The sequence below is a fragment of the Schistosoma haematobium genome, chromosome ZW (genome assembly GCF_000699445.3).
Source record: "Schistosoma haematobium chromosome ZW, whole genome shotgun sequence".
NCBI classification, from domain to species: domain Eukaryota; kingdom Metazoa; phylum Platyhelminthes; class Trematoda; order Strigeidida; family Schistosomatidae; genus Schistosoma; species Schistosoma haematobium.
This window is the reverse complement of record NC_067195.1, coordinates 35,435,860-35,453,963: the sequence shown is the minus strand read 5'-3', so window position 1 is coordinate 35,453,963 and position 18,104 is coordinate 35,435,860. Positions and strand designations below refer to the sequence as shown.

The 18,104-nt window shown below is 33.2% G+C and overlaps 1 protein-coding gene across 3 annotated transcripts in view; it reads left to right on the top strand.

Annotated features, from left to right (window-relative positions):
• Positions 1–18,104, top strand: part of STXBP5_1 (Syntaxin-binding protein 5) — a gene marked incomplete at its 5' end in the record, with an annotated part of 88,779 nt that overhangs the window by 21,364 nt on the left and 49,311 nt on the right. For 2 of the 3 annotated variants that reach the window (XM_051211190.1, XM_051211193.1), the window contains 6 exons: positions 1,032–1,110; positions 9,751–10,019; positions 11,911–11,983; positions 12,086–12,328; positions 13,816–13,856; positions 14,778–15,052. In XM_051211190.1, coding sequence (XP_051071229.1) covers positions 1,032–1,110; positions 9,751–10,019; positions 11,911–11,983; positions 12,086–12,328; positions 13,816–13,856; positions 14,778–15,052 — 980 coding nt within the window. Of the gene's footprint in view, positions 1–1,031; positions 11,984–12,085; positions 15,053–18,104 lie in introns of all 3 variants that reach the window. The other variant, XM_051211191.1, reaches the window with a different exon arrangement.

Below are 18,104 nucleotides of genomic sequence, written 5' to 3'. Positions count from 1 at the left end.
AGTAATTCTGATATCCAATGGTGTGAAAGGATGTTTTGAAACCTTTAAGTGGTGTATGTGATCATGGTTATTTCTAACATCAGCTACAACGTATGTCCGTGTTTCTACGATTTTTTTATAGCATGACAATGTCGCTATCGACATATCACTGATTGCCTTGTATGTTACATATGGGATTTATTATTGAAGGTAACTGCAAAAGAGTACTGCAGAAGCATGAATATTAGCTTACATAGATTGAATGTATTATTTGGTTGTTATTAGGTCTAAATTTAATTTGTTACCTCGTGAATTACCCCCTCACTTGTCGACTTCCAATCACATTAGTCTATGTAAACCTCCGTTACATGGTTTAAAGTTTTTACTCGTTTGTAAAGTACCAAAGTTTGCTAATGCACAATGATATCTGGCGGCAGTTTTATGGAGCAGAAAAGATAACTGAAAACTGATCAGTATTAGTTTCTCAGTAGATTTAAATTTAATTTCATCTATTCATTCGTATTACTGAAAGTGGGCATTAGCATACAGATATAGTTCGTGATTATCATTTCCATCATTTAATTCATATGAATTTTACAAAAATTCACCTAAGTAAATATATATATATATATATATATATATATTCAGAAATCCACAGATAACTAAATGCCCATTACTATTTACTCTATCTCGTGCCAATCTCTATCATTATAAAATCAATTTCAATGAGTTTTCTTCCACGTCTTAATTTTACACTCACCATTGTTAGCATCAAATATTCTGACGGTATTTTATGTCCGCGTAATAATAATAATAATAATAATAATAATAATAATAATAATAATAATAATAAGCCTTTGTTATTCGCATTACCATTATTACTTTGATGATGATATTCTTTCTACTTTAGTTGTTGTTCATCCATCATGTTTTTCACTGCTAATCATCATTTCCCTTAATTGTTTTTTTATTGAGTTTCCATTCGTATTTATTGTCATCCACACGATCCTTACTATTATTATTATTGCTATTATCTTTTTTATATCTTTCAGCCCCTGGTGAAGCGGTTCCAGATGACTATATATTTTACGAACCGATACGTTTGGTAGAATGGCTGCCAACTAGAAATGGGTTAGTTCTTCACGTTTATAATTATTGCGAAGGTCCTAAATGTAGAAGTGTTGCGTTTCATCGATTAAATGTTTCATTGATTCCTGGTTTGAAGTATTATATATTGGCACATTTTTGTATATCATAACTGTACTTTGATAAACGATATATTACTTAGACAACACTAGTTAGATTACTACACCCATTTAGGCTTGTGTTGTGTTGAACCGTCCTCCAATTTATAATACCTGATTCCAACACTCGAAACTAACCTGCTAATTGAGTGAAAGCTTGACTGCTTAGCCGAAATTTAAATATATACAGAAAACTCATCATTATAGATGAACGTCTAGAATAGTCGAACCAGAATTCAACCAGTGGTATGTTTCTGTACCTCTTGAAAGATTGAACTAAAGCTCAACCAATGCCATGCACTCGTCAACATCCATTGCCTATCATTTGGTCTCGAAAAAAATGTCTGATCACCTTACTCTTCTTGGGACGTAGCCTGCCTGCCAAGGTTCTCCAGTCAACTTTGTCCTGGGCTCTTTCTCGTTGTTGATAAATGCTATTCATCGTTTGATATGTCTAATTTCCAGCGCCTTCTTTTCCTTGGTCTTTCGCTTTTCAATTTGTCTTGACGAGTCCTAGTTAGGGCTTGCATTGTGATACGGTTTGATAAGTTCTTTGTTTCATTAACTGGCAGCTGATTTGTTTGCTACCAAAGTAGGTTATTGTTGATAGTCTCTGCCCATTAGATATGAAGTATCTAGCGTTGACATTTTTCTTAAATACCTGTATTTTTTGGTGATAGCTGTGATAGTTCTCTAAGTTTCAGATCTACTCTATGGAGTTGTTATAACGTTTATGTTGAAAATTCTAAATTTGGTCTTGTGTAACAGTTCTTTCGAGCTCCAGATATTGCTTAATTATTCTTTCACTAATGTATATCTATTTGATAGTATTTTTATTTATTGTTGGATACAAGTGACCAGTTGACTTGTAAAATGTTCGAGTTCCTATCATAAGTTCAAATTACACATTCTGAAAAAATCAATAAGGACAAGTAATAAACATATTAAGAGCTAAATTAAACAGGTAATGTATGAAATGTAGTGGAATTACAAAACACAAAAAAATCGTTTTGGTGTTGTTAAGTTCACTAAACTGCATTGTTTAATTACAGTATTTTTGCTGTGCTTGTGGAAAACATCAGTAATTTGTGTAGAAGTGAGCTTCTTAGTTATTGCACCAGGAGTAAATCAATTCGTCCTGTTGATCTTGTTTTTTTCTATAAGTTTCGTTGTCCTCATTCGTCCTTGTACTCAAAGTGTCTTAGTCAATCGGACTTTCTCCATGTAGTTGATTGACATTTTCCTTATAAGATTTGTATTAGTTTTTCATTTGATTCCCGATTGGTCCGGGTTCCACGCTTCCAGAAATTTTCTAGAGTACTTCTATTTCTGTCAGTCCAGAATATTGACGTTTTCATGGTCAAATTTATATATATATATATATAGTTTTCTATATGGATTAATATCCCTGGTAACGTGTCGTATCGTTCTTACTATAATCTCTCTGTATTTTCACAACAAAAACCAAAACTATATACACAGATTAATTGTCAGCTCATTTATTCATTGACAGTTATAATAGTAATACCAGTGCTTGCTAAGCTTTCGTCAATGTCCTTAAAATGATTTCTACTTTTTTGTTTCTATTCGAAAAGAAAACAAATGAACTCTCTCTTCCGTTAGTTGTAGGTACATTTTGACCTAGTCAGATGAAACAATTAAAATAACTGAAAACAATGATTTTTTTTTAAAAATTTCGTATGTATATACTCAAAGTAATAGAGGAATTATGTGATATTTTTGCTAGCCTAAACGGGATATAAATTGTTTTTAGTTTAATTTATTTACCATCATTTTATCATTCTTCTCTCAAAAACAAAACCTTCAGTGAGTTAATAAATGGATGTTTTTTTTAAAAATGTATATTTTGATTTTATCTTCTGCCATCATATTACAAAACAAATAGTGTTGTTTCAAAGTTTCTTTTCAAGTACCTAACAGTTTATTCTTCCTTCTGTTATTTACTAAGGTTGTTGGTTTATTAGATTATAAAAGTTCAAGAAAATCTACTGTTCATCTTGCTTCTTGAGTTTTTCTACTGTTCTTATTATTTTATATTTATTTCGCTTTATAGACAACTCAAAAAGTAACATAATTAATGTTGATTTCGACTAATGAGGATTGTGTTACGTTGGTAATGTGTATGTATCCCCAGGAGATTGGAGTTTGTTCGATCTAAGGCCATTAGTTTAAACTTTATAGCTATATTATTCTCTATGGTAGTTTGCAATTAGTAGAACTTAAGTTTCCTAGGCAAAAATATAAAAACACTATAAGTTGAACTGAACTTAAATCTTTAGTGTGACTTAGAAATTTAAATACGCAAGTAAATTCACTGCAAAATGTAGATAAGCTTTTATATATGAAGACCGTTTGTTATTAGTGTCAAGCTTTATAGAAATAATTTTCAACAAAGGTGGCCTACTTGAATATCTGGGTTACCTGTTCCTCTCATCTAGATATTTCAACAATTTGTATTTTTGTTTGTTTTAACACATTGTTATGTCTATTAGTCTCGTAACCTATTCAGGCGCACTTATGAAAATTTTACGACTCATCGCTTTAAAATTTACAAAAAAGTACAGAGAAATCGTGGTGGCTGGCAAAATGCATTAAAAAAGAACATTAATCGGTAGTCGATTCCTGAACTATTGACTTCTAACTGCCTATCATCAATGGAAAAGGTGGGCTATCGTCAGTTCCTACAAAGTCTAAACGTATATCGTTATTGTGGTGTAATCACAGTTCAAGAATCCTGGTTAAATGCTTTACAAGTCGTTTGTTTAGTATCAATACAAGGGTTCAATATTTATCATCAGTATATGTGACTCGTAAAGGTGCTCCATTATTTTGTTTTGATCACTGCATAATTCGTTTTCTACCAAAAGTATGTTGAAAGCTTGGAAAGATTAAACTCTTACATCAGTCAAAGAAAGTCAAATATGGGAATTACTCAGAAAAAATATCCAAAGTCTGAAAACCATGTTTCGTGCGACAAACTGGGAATTATTTGTAAACAAATAATTGGAAAACACCTTTCATGTTGTCACTTTTTATCTTAAATTCTGTTCTGATATTTGTTGTCCCACTGAAACTGTTATTGTAAGCTATGATCAACTTACATCTCCACAACTAAAATTATTACATAGGGTAAGAGAAAGAATGCTCGAGGAGAAAAAAACCCCATTGAAGGTCGAAAGCTAAATGGTCTAACAAACCAAGAGATGAGACGTCTGAACTCAATGTTTTCTCTGAAACTCCTATCTCGTAAAAACTTTTCAAGTATGTGGAAACTGTTTTAAGAACTTACAGGTGAGAGGTTCATTAGAAGCCATAATCAGCTGAATGTTTGAGACTTAAATAAGTTTTTTGTACGTCAGTCATCGGATGTCATGCTTCCGACATCTGCAGGTTCGAAGAATAATTGTGTTCCGATTTTCACTGAAGCGGATGTTCGCAAATGTCTCCAATCACTTAGGACCTGATAAAGTCTCAAAATTCCTTTTCAGAAAGTGTGCTGATGTTCTGTGTTATTCATTCACGGGCATCTTTAACTGACCGTTCTGAACTAATCTCATACCGAAGTTGTGGAGAAAGATAAATATAATCTATAGCAATCACTTCATCTCTTAAAACAGTAGAAAATATTGTTGATTCTCCCACTTCAACCTGCATTAAAAGAGCACACTGATCAGTTCGCTTACAAGGATACTGTTGTTCTACATCATAACATAGTGTTCAGCTTGGAAAAGTGTAAGAAGTATGTTTGATGCGCTTTTCTGAACTATACTTCTGCTTTTGATTCTGTCCCAAAACAACTTTTATTTAACAAGTTAATCAGCGTCAACATTGAAAGCTGGATAACCAATTGGCTGTGCTCCTACCTCTTTGGAAGAGAACAGTACACTGTTTGAGGAGAGTGTTCAACTTCTCTACTGTCTCATAGTGTGCTACATGGGACTGTTCTTTCACCTCTTTTTTTCTGCATGATCTACCATCTTCCACAGAAAACACTTGTAAAATATGCGGTCGATTTCACTGTATTCATGCCGATTTCTACCTCTTTACATCCCATAGAAATGAATGAGTTTGTGTATCGTAATAAATGGTGACCTGTTGTTGATGGTCTCTTACTTAATCTGTTTAAATGTCAAACTGTTAACTTTTACCTGTGACATGAACAGCAACTAAACACCCTGTTGGAATCCCATAATGTTTGTACTATTGGAGATTCTTTGATACACAGTCTCGAAGGTCAGTTATCTTGATGTTACCTTTTCCTTTGATCTCTCTTGCTCTTCTCATGTTTTATTGTTATTGAAGAAAGTTTTCTATCTGACTTACTACATAAAGAGGCTGCATGTTTTCGGGATTATTGAACATTTACTCTTACAAATAGTTGATTCTTGAATATTACCTATTATTTTTTACTGTTCTTTATTATTATTCCCCGTGGTTTTGAGAAAAAGATTTTGCTGTATTGCGAAGAGCTATGAAGGCAGTTAGCAGGGTGTGTGGTGTATCTTTTGAGGTCATTATTATTATGTTTGTAGATGGACATCTAAAATCTTTCAAACTCCTGGGAGGTGTTTTTTATCAGATACTAACTATCCAATTCATTAACATCTTTCTCCTAGTATATCTTCTGGTAGAACGAGACGTCAATACGCTAGAATCTATGCACGCATGTAAAAATATGAAAGCTGTACGATACTTTATCTAGCAAATATACTATATGACGAACAGATTGTTAGAACTGACCTACTCAATATCTTGTATTCCTAAACATGATTCTAATTCAAAATCATTTTAATAAACATTTCATTTAATTCCAGAAGGTTGCTTAAAATATGTATACATGTATGCACTTATTGGCTTTTTGTTTTGTAAAATAAGCTTGTTGAAATACTTTTTGCTGAGACTTCTGTATTGTACCAAAAATATAATAAATGGAATAAATCCATTAATGATAAACAAATAAAACCTTAGTCTGTCACAGTTTATCTGTCTTACTAGTGAATCGTCGATTATCATTGCTATTATATTATTTTGATTCCTTTGCTATTTATTTTTTTTAACTTCTCGTCGTTTTAATTTGATTTGGCAACTTAAACCAGTGGATATTTGTTTCAGGGTCTATGGATAGATGTGCAAAAGCTTTAGTATCATAATACTTTTTATTCATGACTGCTAATGTTTTGCTTGTGTCAGCTCATGTGATTACAACAGTCCTATATTTTTTTAAATGAGTGTGAAGCTATCAGTTTTTATGAAATGTTAGGTGTAAGATGTTTTTGTTTGGTCAAAATGTGGGATGTTTTTTGATGTGGTAAATGAGACTTTTACTGGCAGTTGTTCGGTTAGTGGTGGAACAATTTCTAGAGTCCTAAGTGGTTTTCTATGAAAATTGACTTTTAATCCTTTCTCTCGTAGAGTGATTTCATGGTCGCTTGCTTATCTGTATGAGAGATTATGAACGATTCTTCAACCATTAGAACTAGACTTAATTGTTAAGATTTTCTTTTTCTTGAATCTATTCATTGTTTGTTTGTCGGCATTTCGACATATTTGAATAATAACATTCTCTCTCTATAAAAAGGTTAACAATGGTGGTTATACAAGCAAACAAAAGGAGTGGCAATGAGATCCCTCATGTCTTCGATTGTACCCAATCAAATATTTTCGCCAATGACATTAAACGACGAATTTGTCCCAGATATCTGGATGATAATTTTATCGTTGTGAAAACACCTTTCCTACGAATGTTTTTCTAAACTAATCAATACACTATCATCAAACATTAAATCTACCTACCTGCATGATATTAAACACGGTCGCATATCATTTTTAGTTAAAAGAAATCTAAGTGGAGCTCTTAATCTAATTATCTTCCGAAAACTAACGCACTTGAATCCTTCTATTGACTTCAATTCAGCACATTCATAATGTGCGTACATCTCTCTGGGCAATTTAATAATTTTCCTATAAAGATTATTAAAATTGCAGTAAAACAAATCGAGTTGCTGCTAAGTAATAGTTCGAATGAAATACAATGGATGATTACTGTAGTTTTACCGTGCCGCCATAGTACCACAGAACTCCAAGGATTCTTATAACAATACAGAATTAAATCATATTACAAAACAACTAACTCCCTTCGAAATATTATTGTTCGTACAGAGGATAAGATCTCTTTTATGTCGATACAGAATTATGTTTACGTATTATAATGTGTCGATTGTAATGCCTTTCATATTGGAGAGTCATCTCGTGAAATCCTGATTCGAGCCAAAACACAGCTTGTTTTCCGCACAAAAATTAGTTTCCATGTTTTGAATTCATAATAGCCCGTCAGTATTGCTTTTCATTCATTTTTCTGTTTTTTTTTTTCATATTTTCTGTCTATTACATGTATAATCGGAATTCGCCAAAATTATTTAATTTCTAGGCATTAAACAAAATATTACAAAAACTCAGTTTTGTAAACTTCATGTTCACTGTTTCATTTTGCTTGTATCATATCTGCTAGAGATTTCTGTATTCGGAATACGTGTCTTTGCAATTGTACATTAAAGATTTTTTATCTCAGTTAAATTATTCAAAATTTAGTTCATGTACGAATCCGGCTTTCATTTACAGCTGATTGATCACTGGGTTGTGATCATGGTCATGTGTGTCAGGTCCTATCGACCAAGAATCCGGCTTCATTTATTCAATAATTTAGTGATTACTTTAGGCCACCTTTAATTCTTTATTTGCAAAGCTGTTTGAAAGCATGTTAATCTCTTTTCTAGAAACTTGTTTTGGGCTAATTATTTCTATATATATACTTTGAAAAATCAAGTTTTTCATCAATGTTTTATTGTTTACTTGTATGGAGCTATTCGTTGTTGGAAAAATCGCACACTATTTCTCGAGTTATTAATTTGAAATTCTTGCCTTACTGATCGCTATTATACGTTTGCGTAGATTTTGACTACATATAGTGGTTTAATAATTTCAGCTCAACATCCTCAGGTTTCCAAATCTCCCCATTCATCACTGACATGTCCACCAGATCATTTTACACTAAATCTCCTTTAGAGTTTTTAAAAAACAGCTAATTATAAATGTTCATAGAATAATCATTTATCTTCATCGTTACACTGATTGTAAGCTTATATGTCTTTACGATAAATTAACATCTATTATGATTATTACTAAAACATTTCTATGCTAGTCAAATGCACTCTCTCACAGTTCCTATCGTTTGTTCCCTTTTATATTATACTGTAAAATAAATGGAATATCTGTTTGCTAGAATATATTTTAAAAGGATATGTATCAGTTGCATGTACTATACTTTTGTTTATTTGTAATATCTACGGAAAAAGTGTATTTGTCAGTCCTGTTTTTTTCACTTTAGGTAAATTGAATATTATTATCACTCGCAATCAAGTTTGTCTAATTTTCACATTATGGCTAAGTGGTATTTTATAATTCCATAAATGTCAACTGAATTGTTATCATTCTGTACTGTTTTTCTATATTATTTAAATTATCAGGGTTGTTGTTGTTTAATAATATTACTTTTTCTGATGTGATTCTGTGGAAACTAATCCACTCTTATGATCGTCTACTACTTTTTGTACATATATTTATTAAATTGTGTATGCATGCATTCAGTATCATATACTGTATATGATATTCCATTCTGTGTGTGAGTTTCCTGCTAATTTCTCTCAGTTTAAGGTAGCTAGATATATGTTTGTGTGAATATGTTAATGCTAACAGTGAAACCCCATTCTTTTTGTTACAATATATACCAAATCACTTATTTCTGCGGTTTCTTCTTTCTACTTTGTCCACAAAAAATCCTATTTTTTTAGAAGAATAGTAAAATGAAGGAGTCCCCTTGGGAAAATTCTCTTTTTCTTCCTCATATATATTATTTGCGATAACTTCTTTTGTTATTTTCCACTTATACTTAATGAGATAAAATAAAGAATTTAGTAAATAAATTTTAAAAAGAAATTGAATTCCTAGCATGTGTCACATTACAAACTACCCTGTGTTTAACACAAGATTTTATTGCTTAGACATGAATGCGTTTCATGTGATTTCCGTTTCATTTTGTTGCTACTTGTTTTTGAATTTATTCAATTTGATACACCTATCTATAATACAAAATGTTGAGGCAAAGAAACGTTGATCAATTTACATTTCACAAAACTGACTTCAAAAGAATACACTGAAGTTATACACGTTTTTAATTCATTGGAAATAAATAGGAAAAAGATTTATTGATAAGAAGAAAGGTCTTTCCAATAAGAGAAAAAGGAAATCATTCATAGATATCGTAATTTAGATTGTCTTCGATTGATACCCACTCTATTTAGGGTCATCTTTTGATACCAGCTTACTAGATATCAAAAATTTGTAAAAGTACGTGAGCAATACAGTGTTTAGATCATGTGTTTATTATCTTCATCATGGAACTTCAAGTGTGTTGAATTTGTCACTAATTTTGACATCTCTTTTACTTTAGCGAACCATTCATTATCTTTTCTGGTGGTGGCCGTTCTCCTGGAGCTCAAACTGTCATTCATTCATCAGTAGCTACTACTAATGTCTCCTCGACATCGTTACCTAATTCAGATTCATCTGAAAATGACCCAAATTTATCATCATCATCATCATGTATGATTTCTAGTAATCATATGTTGACTATCAAAAGAGGCAAAAAGTTGGTCGTTTTACAATTGGATCATAAACTTGTTCAATTTACAACTCTTTGTATGTCTCCTTACACAAGTGGTACGTAATAGATTTCCCACTTTTCTTTTCTTTCTATTGGTATTGATTGATTGAGTTCATTGTCTATTTTTTATTGGGTCCAAATTAAATTATTAAATAGGTATTCTTTATGTGAGAACTTTTATTTACATGTCTCTTCGGAATGACTGCCTGTGTACAGTTACTTGTTAGTGAGCTGAATAATTTTGGTTTTGATACTAGCCAGTATTGGGGATGGTTTTAAGAAAGTTAGGGTCGACCAATCCAAAACATGGCACCAGTGCTTGAAGTCACTAACTTCTGGTCTGAGCCATGTTGGTAGATGCAGAATACTTGGTTGGGGTCCGCGTGACTATCGTTACGAATGGTTGGAGACTGTGGGTGACATGGCTCAGAATCTATCACAATGGCGTAGGTGTATATACTCTTTGTCTTCCCTTAAGCTATGAGATTCAAGTCGCTTCATATCTTTCATTCTACGAACTAATTCTTTCTTCCTGTACTATGTTCTTATATGCAATCTTTCTATTATATATAACCACCACTGAATCAACTACTTCTATGAATTCGGTGTTCATCTTGTTGTGCTAATGAGGTATGGCGACTTGGACCGATGCATATATGTGTCTGGTCCGACGTTGTAGCTGACTGACTGATACCTGATATTCCAAGTTGTAATCGAGTTACAGATCTATTGGCTTTGTGTACAATTGTTTCATAAACTGCCGCATAGTTTACTAATATAATATCGTCACTCAAGCAAACCAGTATATGGTGACATTTCCATTTGTTATGTTAAACAAAATTATTTTATTAAAACTGCTTAATGATACTGTTTTATTTGTGCTTAGTGAAAACAAAGATGAGCTACAAAATTACGTTTGTTTATAATCTAACCTTACTGCTTGATCCTTATTTATTCCATATCTAAAGATACGTTTCCTTAAGTAACATCGGAATAAAAAGATATCATACCTTATATGCGGCGGGCTATTTTTGAAACAAAGTATCTACTCTTGAGATGCATTTTCTGTTTTGCTTTTTGGACATATATTTTTCTGACGGCTTTTATGAATAAAAATGTTCCAACAATCATTCTATCAGAATGTTAAGAACACTAACTAGAAGTGTCACGTTATTTGTACACATATGTGATTTGCATTCGTTCTGCTTATTCTATTCTTACTTAGACAAGAAATAAAGTAATTTAACAATGCATAACGTTTGTCCCCCACTGGTTTGAAGTCATGTTTGGTTCCTCTAGAAGGTACAATCGTATTGATAAAATCCTTGTAAACGCGCACTTACGAGATACAAGGAAACGACTTATACACGACCACAAGTTATTCACAATTTAATTGCTACTATAATTAATGATATGTGGCAACTTAAATACAGTAGAAAAAATAGGAAAAAATTTGACAATCAACTTAGGGAACTTATACTGTGCTAGGAAAAACTTAATTATAAATTCAGCTTAAGTTATTTCGTGCAGACATGAACACAGTAAATTATATTTCGTCCGAATATTATTGTCTCTAATCAGTAAAATTGTACAAAATATTCAGTTTTTCCTTGTCTTTTTATTAAGCGAGGTTTAAGATCAAATTGTATTTTTAATTAATTGCTTTCTGTCCGGTTGTTTATGCATGGTTAAATGTCTAAACTACGTGCTTAGTAAAGATCACCGGTTAATATAAGCCGTGTGTTTCATCTTATTTTTCACTCATTAGATGGATAATACTTACATCTAGTTAGCTGTTGATACATATCTGGAGACTCGGACTTAACACTACCAACGAAACATTAAACGCTATCATAGTAATCACTATCTATTGTGAAGCTGCATTCAAAATCTTTTCTAATACGTTTACATTCTGATCGGTAATATTAATACTTATTCTTTTTTCAGAGACAATGGATCCTTATGCAGTTGCTATATTATTACAAGAAGATCTTGTTGTTATTGATCTTTTATCTACAAAGTAAGGATACTGATTGTTTTTTTCTAAGTCTCTTTTAGATTTCTTTTAAAATTCCTGTGAATATACTTGAACCATTTACCATTTTTGTTTTTAATTTTGAAGCTTCGCAACATTTGAAAACCCATATCCAATGGATTTGCATAGTTCTCCTGTCACCAGCTGTTTATATTTAGTTGATTGTCCTGGAGACTTGATACCTGCTTTCTATTCTGTTAGCAGTCGTCGGAATCGTACTCAAAGTGGCACGTGTGCTGAACCTGATGTGTTCAGCAGTCGCGAATGGCCTATTACTGGAGGAGAATGGCGATTAAGTAATCAACAAGTTCCTGAATTAATCATAACGGGGTATTTGATCAATAATATTATACTTTATTGCGTTCAGTTATTTTTCTGTTGACTTTTATATTAATTGTTCCACTATGCGGTGTACACACATATTAGCGAAGGGAAATCAGTGTAGTTACCTTGTTTGAGCTTCTACATCCATTACTATTCTGTGATGACAATTACGTTTAAATTTGAGTAACTTTTGCAGATTCAATCTTCTTTCCTCAGTTAGGATGGTATAATTACCCTAAAATATTTCCTACTAAGTACTGTCCCATTGAGAATTTGCATCTTGAATAAGTCAGCACTCAGTTTCTTGTAATTTTCAGATATTCCTGTTTAGGAATGGTTCGATTGTGATTTATAATGTTTATAAAAGTAATTGATTATTCGGTACCATCACTCAAGTCAAATACTAAGAGAGTTCACCAATATCAAATCTCTAATCTTATGAAAAGTAGAAGTATGTGAGAAAGTTTAGTTCGTTTCATGATAATTAAAATAAGTATATCATTAAGCCATCTATCCATTATGGATATCGTCCTCTTTCAATATTGTCGTGAAGCTTTTCATTTATCCTGCATGTGACAAAAATTATTCAGTTTTATTCGATGGAAAGTGTATTTATTTTTTAGATCTAACATGTATCTTTGCTTACAAAACTGAGGAAAGAAGGTGATGTAGACAATCGTTAATAGTTGATAGTAAAGGAAACCATTTAAGTTTCCTTTTGGTGTATGCCTTTACATTAATTACCGCTTATTGACAGCTCTGCTTTGAACAATCAGTTCTAATCACTCATTCATTTTTGATGGACTGAAATGAGTGGGTAATGCTGTCTATTTTCATATTAAAAATTATATCATCAGTTGGTTTTAGTGAAGTAGTGTGTATACATTATTAGAATCTGGTATAAGTGAGCAACCTACCAACTTATTAGATAACATTAAAGTTGTGTGAATAGATTCGTGAACAAAAGCACATGGGTTATATCACTTTTATTTCTCACTGTAGAAAAAACATATTAATATTGTCAGTAGACAAATCATTTGTTCATATATATCTTTAGTGGCTAAATGTTATCGCGTAATACTAATTGTCTCAACACTTACATCTATTTTATTATTTCGAATTGAGAGCAATGTTTTCTACGTAGAACAAACTGAAATGGATAATATTTACTCAACCATTTAAGACTAGAGGTTACTGTCCATGTAATACGGATTCTGTGTATTCATCTTTGAAAAATTCCTATTATTGGCTACAGGTGTGAATTATATTGATTGACTTCCAGTATGTTACAGCTGTATCTATGCATTGGATGATTACATTCGAATTCATATAAAAAGTTTTTCCATTAGTATCATACCACGATTTTAGATAGGTTCAGACATTGTACTTAAGTGCTTTAGTTTATTCATTGGAACTGGCATTGGATTCATTATTATTTTCTGTATAAGCTGCCTCTAACAAATTATCACATTTTCGCTATGCGCATTTTATAGACATGCTGATGGATCTGTTCGATTTTGGGATGCATCCGAAGGTTTGTTTATATTTTATTTAGTTTACGTTGTTCTTCAATGTAACACTATTTCTTTGTGATCATTTCTACACTGATTGCTTCTGTTTACTCGCTCTACCTATGACTACCATTTATCATTTTTCCACTCAAGCATTTTTTTGTCAATAAAATAGTAGTGAAAGTTTAAAATGCGCATTTTAATTCATGAAAAAATTCCTTCTGTGGTCAATCATATTAATAGATATCGTTTCAAATGTAGAGTAACCGCCCTTTTAAAACCACACATTCTGTCTCACGATTGATTATGCAAACTTGTACTTGGTTGTCGAAGTAGATTTTCTGGTGTTGTATTACAGATCTAGATTAGGACTCAATGTTCATCCATATTCGTCAACTTCTGCATGTTTTCAACTAAATGAGAGTGGTTTAAATATCTAGTGTTTATTTTCTTGTTTAGGATAAAGGATAAATTCCACAGTCATCCAAAACACCTTAGTATATGAACTTCATTGTCTCAATGTAAATAACACGTCCTAATCAACCTATTTAGTTCCCATTCAATGATAAATTTCTTTTCGTAGAATAGAGTTGTGTACACAATCATGAATGGTTGATTAAAAAAAATACACATTGCCTGTTTACTTTCTATTGCGGTTTTGTTGGAATTTATATAGAGGTATGGCTCTTCAAGGTTTTGACTGTTATGATTTTATCTCAACACACACTCATGGAATTTTGTTGAAATAACAGTGTTTTATTCAACTCAGCTTTTATTGGTTTGATACTCACTTGACAATATGAACTAGAGTGGCCTTAATTCTCCAACGTACCTAATTAACCTTAGAGTAAATAGTGAACGTGTTTCGCTTTTTCCTCATATGTTATCCACGAATTCAAGCTCACAAACTTTTAAAACAAATTTTCTATTTTGATCTTTTCTAGTTTCGTTGACGCCACTCTATAAGTTTCGTACTTCGAAGTTGTTTGCAAACCCATCAACTAGTACATCTAATCCTGTTGAAACAGGCAGTTCCTCACTTTCTGATGCAAAAGATATCAATGCTCAATATTCTTCGATTTTGTTAGCAACTGAAAGCGATCCTCTTGCCATACATTTTATGCACTTCTGCTCGGATTCCCGTAAACTGTTAACTGCAAGCGGTTACCATACTTGTTTATTACACTTCAGTCGTCGAGAAATAAATCTTGAAACTGCAGTAAGTTATTTTAACCATAGTGTTTCATTTCTAGCCAAGAATCGTTTTCTAGTCATAGAAATATATCATTGTAACAAAAAATCTGATCATTCGGTTGTTGATATTATTAAGCCTGGTACAAATTCGTATCACTGCAGATTGCCACACATCATACTGACACTGCAATATGGTTGTAATGGCAGAATTCCAGTATGTTTGTTTATATTAAGTACATTTGTACTGACGTATCCAACTGTTGTGAATATAAATGTTGTTTAAAGAAAAATGAGCTATTTATTCTCGTGAAAAATGTTAACCTGAATTGTTTACATCATTTATCTGTGTATCTAAATATATTTTGAAGCATTATTTAAGCATTTCGATTTTTAGTTTGTTTATGCGATAAATGAAGTTGTCTTTTCTTGTTAGTCATCTTACAATATGGTATAGTATTAGTACGGATTGCAGATTTCCATTTTCCTTTTATTTAACTTTTTCTATAATATTATTTAATGGATGGTTTTTAGATGAGTGCAACTTTTGAAATTTTTATCCGAAAACATGAGTATTGACTGTTTCATTCTGGTTACCACTTCCTGCTAGGGCTCCAGGATTTCTTCGGGTTCCCAACTAGTGAGCTCATGATTATAACAATTATGAGGAATTTTTATGGAGATATGTTTAATTTATTTACCGGGGGATACGATTGTAAGCCGGGGAGCAACCATTAACTGTTTTGGTATATCACTAATTGATTTAAAGCGGAAATGTGTGTCAGCCGGTGATCTAATCGTTGAGCTCACTCTACGTAACGTCAGTTTCTTGGGTTCTATCCTCGGCAGGGTCATTTTGCAAACTTACTCAATGTCCTATACCAGGACGAAACGATTGGTGACTGCAATCAGCTTATGATGTGAATTTGGATTTTTTGTGAGGCCACATTGTGGCTTTTTACGAGCGAAATATTATTTTGCTGATATGATCGTAGTCGTCGGTGAACGTATGATATGTTACATAATAAATTAATTATGCCTGGTACTCCTCGTGTTGGAGCATAGGCCACCCACCAGCACTCTCCATCCAACCCTGTTGTGAACGATCCTTTCCAGTTGTTATTCATATCTGCTTCTATTTTCAAACTTAATGGGTTCTTTGGCCTTCCTCTTTACCGCTTCACTTCAGGATTCCAAGTTAGGGCTTGCCTCGTGATGCCGTTTGGTGATTTCCATAATGTATGTCCTATCTACTTCAAACCACTTTTCCTCATTTCCTTTTCAGTTAACAGTCGGTTTTTCATCTCCCACAGAAGGCTGTTGCTGATGGTATCCGGCCACCGGATGTTGAGTTTCCTGTGTAGACAACTATTTATAAATACATGTACCTTCTTGATGATGGTTATAGTAATTTCCCACGTTTCAGCTCCACACACTAGGACTGTCTTGACTTTCGTATTGAAAATTCTGACTTTGATATTCGTTGACTGTTGTTTTGAATTTCATATGTTCTTAAATTTTTAGGAATACTATCCTTGCTTTGCCGATCCTTGCTCATATATCTGCATCAGATTCTCAACATCCATCGATGATGCTTTCCGGATTTTCGCCATCAAGTGTGATTGGTTTTGTTGAAGTTCTCCGTTCCGTATTTGAGGATCTTGCTTTTTCCTTTGTGTATGTTAATGCCTACTGACGCAGACACTGCTGCTACACTAGTTGCCTTCATCTGCATTTGTTCGTGTGTATGGGATAGGAGTGCTAGGTCACCTGCGAAGTCCAAATCGTCTAGTTGGTTCTGAGCTATCCATTATATCTCGTGCTTTCTCTCATATGTCGTGGTCTTTATGATCCAGTCGATCACCAGGAGAAAGAGAAAGGGTGAGAGTAAGCAACCTTGGCTGAAACCGGTCTTTACTCTGGATGAGTCTGTGAGCTGTCCTCCAAGCATAAATGGATCCCAAAAGTTACCACTCATTCTTCTTGTCGGGACTTTACATCTACTGAGTTTCCCATCTGGTTCAGCAACACTGTTGAAAACATTGTGACCTGTGTGCCCTGTTTATTGTATTACGTAACGATACCGCCAATTAGGGAGCAGTGCCTTATCGATCGCATCAATGACGCGTAAAACCGTATAAGCAGTCTAGATTCCTTATTGCTCCTGCTCCCTGCTTAGCCCAGTCAGTTAAGTCCAGAACATCAATCCGAGCCTCTGCGATATGAATCATGTAATTCAAACATACTCGGTTTATATACCAATCAGACAGACCACATCGTACCAATAAAATATGAAACAACATTTGTACAAGAATCAGCCAGATGTGGCTGTGAATGAGGGAGGTAATAATGGTAAAACGTATAATAATAGTTTATTTATCAAAATAAAGCTTATAATAAGAGGAATATGAATATGCATAGTTTAGTTACTTAATATTTATACAATAGAAATATACGTTTCGTATTGGTTCATTAATGGATCCCAAAAGTTACCACTCATTATTCTTGTCGGAACTTTTCATCTACTGAGTTTCCCATCTGGTTCAGCAACACTGTTGAAAACATTTCCTGGTACTGACAGTAGTGTGATACCTCTGTAGTTTTCAAATTTGCTCAGATCTCCTTTCTTTGATATCTTGATGAGGTGTCCTTCCTGAATCGAACGTGGTGCATGTTTGCAATTACTTCTGTGTCTCAATTCAGTGCTTCAGCTGATATATTGTCAGATCCTGCTGCTTTTCCACTATTGATTTGTCTGATGTCCATCCTGATTCCTTCGGTCGTTGGTGGTGTGACATCTATAGGAAGGTTTGTGTGTGCTGCTTCGGTTCATGGAACTGGTCTGTTCAAGAGCTGCTCAAAGTGTTCTACACGTCATTCCTCTGCTCTTGGATCTCAGTGATTTTCTTTCCTTCTTTGTTCTTGAGCGGTCCCTCTTATTTACTATGTCTCCCTATCAGTTGTTTCATAATCCCTTTTGTTGCAGCTTTTTTTGCTTTCGTTGTTAGGCCTGTCTTCTCTAATACTCTTCTTCACTTGCTGGTTTGCTTCCATGTATTCAGCTTGTGCCTTGACTTTGG